The sequence below is a fragment of the Telopea speciosissima genome, chromosome 7, assembly GCF_018873765.1.
Source record: "Telopea speciosissima isolate NSW1024214 ecotype Mountain lineage chromosome 7, Tspe_v1, whole genome shotgun sequence".
Classification (NCBI taxonomy): Eukaryota; Viridiplantae; Streptophyta; class Magnoliopsida; order Proteales; family Proteaceae; genus Telopea; species Telopea speciosissima.
The window spans coordinates 30,645,298-30,650,816 of record NC_057922.1 but is presented as its reverse complement, the minus strand read 5'-3'; the positions used below and the strand labels follow the sequence as shown (position 1 = coordinate 30,650,816).

General features: G+C 38.3%; 1 protein-coding gene across 1 annotated transcript; it reads right to left on the bottom strand.

Annotated features, from left to right (window-relative positions):
* Positions 1 to 852: 852 nt before the first annotated feature.
* On the bottom strand, positions 853 to 2,247 carry LOC122668439 (protein DETOXIFICATION 48-like). The gene has a single exon (XM_043865004.1). It carries the CDS (start codon positions 2,245 to 2,247, stop codon positions 853 to 855), a length of 1,395 nt encoding a protein of 464 aa, XP_043720939.1.
* Between the last annotated feature and the right edge of the window lie 3,272 nt (positions 2,248 to 5,519).

The window sequence follows — 5,519 nt, the reverse complement described above, 5'->3', positions numbered from 1 at the left end:
CTTGAAGCTCTTGGCGAGTTCTTTCCATCCATACAATGGCCATAGTCAGATTATGCTAAAAAGTGGTACGAAAATTGAAGAATCTATATATATATATGATGTTTTACGTTGATTGAGGTCCAGATGAGACCATATTTTCACAAAATTTTATATGCAAGCTTCATATGATCAAATAAGGTCATCCGAAGGGTTTTGAGCCAAATTCAGAGGTCCAGATACCAAGAAAAGTGCCAAGGAAGAAAACGACCATTTTGCAATTAAAGAAGTCTAAATGACGTTGGATTTGAGCATAATTTTACATACATTTTTGAAATAACCATATGAGACTAAATAAAGAGTTTTAGCTTGAAACAAGGTGGTTTGGATATCAAGAAAAATAACACTGATAAAATGATCATTTTTGCAAAAAGTGTCGAATTAGGGTGAAATTTCACACAGGAACTTAAATTGGTTAAATAAAACTATTTTTAGGGGTGTTGGTTCTATTTGGGAGTCTGAAGGTAGAAGTGGAGTAGGGGGTAAGGTGGTAATTTTTGTCATTCGATCACCACAGAAGTCAGTTGGCCTTGACCATCATTGCGAGGCCGATCTCCAAATGTGTCAAAATACAATATCTACATAAGGCAATCGGTCGAATTCGAATTTTTTTAGTCAATCCAACGGGTTATGAGTTATGACTGATTTTTACACCCTTGTTCCCAAATGATAAGAGTGATCAATTAAAATCAAATTAATGTCAATACAACATGAGATATTCATAGAAAACAAGATACTGAAAATTTCCCACTAGTCTCTCTGCCATGGACCATAATAAGTTGCTCTAAAATGACAGAATTTGTCTGGGATGAATCACTAAGGAAGCAACTCTTCAGCTGCTTCGATATGCAGAACAAAATGGTGAGCTTCAACCCCAGTCAACTTGCAAGCTCTCTCAGTTTCTTGAATCCAATCCGTCTGTAGAAGAAAATACACCATCAACAAAAAACAACAAACCTCGGCCACCAAGTGTCCAAACCAGAGCCCCGAGAAGCCATACCCAAAATAGAAAGCTAATAGCACCGATATTGGCATACCCACTAGATAGAAAGACCCTAAATTTATATTGGCTCCTAAGGTAGGCCTAGCACATCCCCTTAATACCCCACACCCCGTTGTCTGTGGGCAGTTGAAGAGCTCACAAAGACCTATGATGGCCAAAACATTGCTTGTCAATTCAAGAACTTCTTTGTCCTTGCTGAACATCTTCCCCCATATAGAACTGACTCCCATAGCAAAGACCATTGAGAGAAAACCCATCAAAACTGACAAGGAGAGAGACACAAACATGACCCTCTTAGCCTTCCAAGGTAACTTTGCACCCAATTCATTACTTACCCTAGTAGAGACCCCTAGACTAATAGATGAAGGAATTACATAAAGGAGAGATGTAGTTTGAATCAATACGCCCATGGCCGCAACTTTTGGTTTTGGCCAAGGGAGTAATCCACATAAGATGATCATGAACTCATACCACCACCACTCCAAGCACACCAAGAAACAACTAGGGATGGCTAGCCCTAGTAGGGTACCCCAGCCCTTAAGGCACCCAAGTGTAAACCCTTGAAAGGTTCTGATCTCATGTGTACCCCATAGGCAAATGTACATGATCAACATGACAAGAAGATTATAACTCGTCCACACGGATCCAAGTGCTACCCCTTTGATACCCATGTTCATGTTGATCACTAGTAGAAAATTTATGGGTAGGTGAAGGATAAGAGCAATGAAGGCACATATGGCTAAGGGTAAGGTAACCCCTTGTGCCCTTAAATAGATCCTAAGTGGGTGTAGAAGGGCTTGGGCAAAGAGGTCTGGAACAGAGTAAGCTAGGTAAGTTGAAGCCATAGAGGTTAGTTTGGGATCTTGACCACACCAAAGTAGAAATCTATGTGTGTTTAGCCATAACATAGAAATAGGTAAACAAGAAAAAAGTAGAATGATTACTGCCCTTTGTAAAGTAACACCCAAGAGAGACCACCTCTTTGCTCCAAAAGCTTGGCCACAGATGGGTTCCATTCCCATAGACAAGCCAGTTATGATTGAATAGCCTGTGATGTTGGCGAAGGCAATGGAGAGAGAAGCAGCTGCAAGCTCAAGTTCACCAAGGTAACCTATAAACAACATGGATATCATGGCCCTTGAATAGAGAATCAGACCTGTTAGGGTTATAGGGCCTGAAACTTTACATATTGACTTCACCTCCTCCATGATCTAGCCTCAATCACATCAACTATCAAACAGAAAAAGCACATAACAGGTAAGTTAGCTAGAGAGAGAGAGAGCTGAGTGCATGAGAGTAATCGAAGAGAGAAAGTGGCTTGATCTTCCATGGTTTTAATCCTTTAATTTAGGGAGAATATTCTCTGTGCCAGGGGCACAGGCTGTGCCTAGACACATGGAGTGGGCGTAATGATCATCTTACCCCCTGAGTGGCAGGCCCATGTGTCTGGGCACAGCCTGCACTGCGTCACAGAGAACATGAGCCCTTAATTTATTATCCTTTTCTTATCTTAGCTAGTGTGGGTTGATTCATGGTTGTGGTCCGGATTAGTCCACAAATAGTAAGGCAATCTTCTTCGGTTCTTCCCCTGATGGATACAAATCTTGTATAGCTGTGCTACTATAATATATAATATCCTATAAATAGAAAAGAAACTTATCATTGATATAGAAAGGTGTGAGGCTTTAACCTAAAGCCCAGCTCAGGAATCTACTTGGAAGCTACTAGCTAGCTAGCTAGTGTCCTTGTTATCCAAACATCATACAACTTCAATAAACAAGAGAGAGGACTAGGAAAAACTCATTAATTTCCAAAGGGTCTTCGGCTCTGTGGTTCAATATTCCATGACCACATATTCTAAGGTGGTTGTTGAAGGTCTCTTAATGGAAATCCACATCTCCATAATAAAATTATATTATCTTTCCATATATATTGAAAAAAATCTGATTGTAATCAATGTGGTTACAATTAGATATGAAACCATGGTCTCATTTTGTCACATGGAAGAATTATAAGACAAATTGATAGTTTTGGATATTTAAGAAGTGTTAGTGTAAAAAAAAATGGAAACTTATTTTTTTTTGTTTTATTATTTTTTTTTTCAATAAGAGTAAATCTTGTCATTTCACATACTTAATGGAAGAATGTGCAACTTCTAATAAATGACATGATTATTTTGAAAAATATTTTTACGGGTGGACCTTGGTGCAAAGGTTAGGTTGCTCCATTGTGATCAAGTGATCACGGGTTTGAGTCTCTGGAAACAACCTCTCTGCAAAGCCAGGGTAAGGCTGCATACATTATGACCCTCCCTAGATTCCGTAACGGTGGAAGCCTGAGATACACTAGAAATGCCGCTTATACTGAAACTTGACGTGTAAGTAGGGGACCTTATCATCTATATATCTATTAAAAATATTATTTTTTAAAGTACAGGATTACCAACCTCCCCCAGACCTTGCCTATTTCATTGATTAAATAATAGTTTGGGGTGCATTAGCTATACAATAGCTAGAGCTAGCTAATTATAGTGTAGATCCATATTTACCTCAAATTCAAGATTGCAATCTATGTTAAATTGAATAAGATTGTTCATCACATTGATCCTCAGCCCATATATGGTATCTAATCACGAGTCAAATTATTATTCTTGATCAACCAAACAGTCAATATAGCCGCACAACAAACGATAAAAATGGGTCAAAATTAATCACCTAACTAAGTATTAATATAATTCAAAGGGGAACCTCAAGGTAATGAAGATTGCTAGCCCTTCCATCATCCCTTAGGTCATCTAGAGTTATAGGTATCATCTACAAGACTACAACTGTCCCCCATACTGGTGTCTTTGTAACCGTTATGACTGAAACTTTCGCTTTTCAAGCCCAAATGATTTGGTTGATTTCAATTTCATAATCTTTTAGTTCATATCTTATCTTTTGTATCAACTGTTTTTTTTTTTTAATAGAAAACCTTTAGAAAAAAAAAAAAAACAAAAAACTAATTACTACAGTCTGAATGGAACAAGAGGCTAAGCCCTAAACAGATTACAGCACAACATCAAAGAGGTTAACAGAGCCTGATTTGGAGTCTCCAACAAGAAACAATGTGCCAATTCTTGAGACAAGAGTCTGAGGCATGAAGGTGATTAATCTTAGATCTGACTGTTAGAAAAACAACACAATAGAATGACGATTTTGCAAAAGAAATGCAAAAAAAAAAAAAAGAGAAATCAAGCACACACCCTTAAGAAGGAAGGCTACATCCATGGCCGAGCGATAGAATGAATCCACTATTTCTGTGAAACAAATACGAACCTTTTCTCTTCATCTTTCAAAGAGATAACTACATGCAATATATAGGAAAACCTAACCCAAATCGTACAAAACTGTCCCTAGAGACCCACCCGGTTTGGTTCGGACCTGAACCAACATAGGGTGAAATACATATCAAATCGAAGATCTCGACGAGCTCTACAGGTGATAATGCCTACGGTGTTGACGTGTGTACCTTTTGGCCATTCTGGTGCATTTTGAAGGTGAAATGACCCGCCGAAAAATCACTACAGCACTTTTTGAATTGAGATCAAACTTCACCAATAACACTGACATCAAACTTAATAGCACTCCAAATGTGATTTTGAGACTAGAAAGTATAGAAGTCCATTTACATTTGTTTCTCTCCCACCAGAGATGATAGGTAGAAACATAGAACATAATCTTTACAGCCCCATTATAATTCGACTTTCCTTTCTACTCCTGCTTGATAAATCGCCACTCTCTATCAAAAGAATGAAGGGGGAGTGAGAAGGGGAGCAATTTTTTATAACCCCACTATAGATTGCCTCGGAAAAAGGGCAGTGAAAAAAAATAAACACTATATATTTTCAAGTGCATTCCAACAAAGGTAGTAGTTGGGGATGGAGAGGTTCTTGTGAGAGAGGAATTCTTGGGTAAGGAGGGAGCTGTCAAAGCGCGCTAGGTGATGAAACTATGCCTTAGGATGTGATGCCCAAACTAAACCAAACTCGACCAAGGAATTTTGTTTCCTTTAGCTCTAATAAGATCCCAAGCCGATGTTGAGAAGAACAACTTATTAGAAGAGGGATTCCACTTAACAATGTCACCACTGCCACGGGGTCTTTTATTGATATACTGCAGCTACTCTCTAAAAATGTCAAGAATTGAAGAAATTGAAAGGTCCAGGGCACTAAGATTCATTTGCAATGATAGAAGACATAAACGCTATCCTATCAAAGCCATCATCATTCCTGATTCTATCACTAAAACCTGAGAGAAGGACTCCACAAGGGTGCTAATTATCCAACCAAAGCCTGGTAGAAGTACCATCATCTACCTTGGAAACAATATGATCTTAAACAGATGTCTCGACTTTAGAATCTTTTTCCAAAACACAAGAAGCATTACGAGCACAAATGACTAGCCAAATAGAATTTTTCTTGAAGTATTTATATTAAATC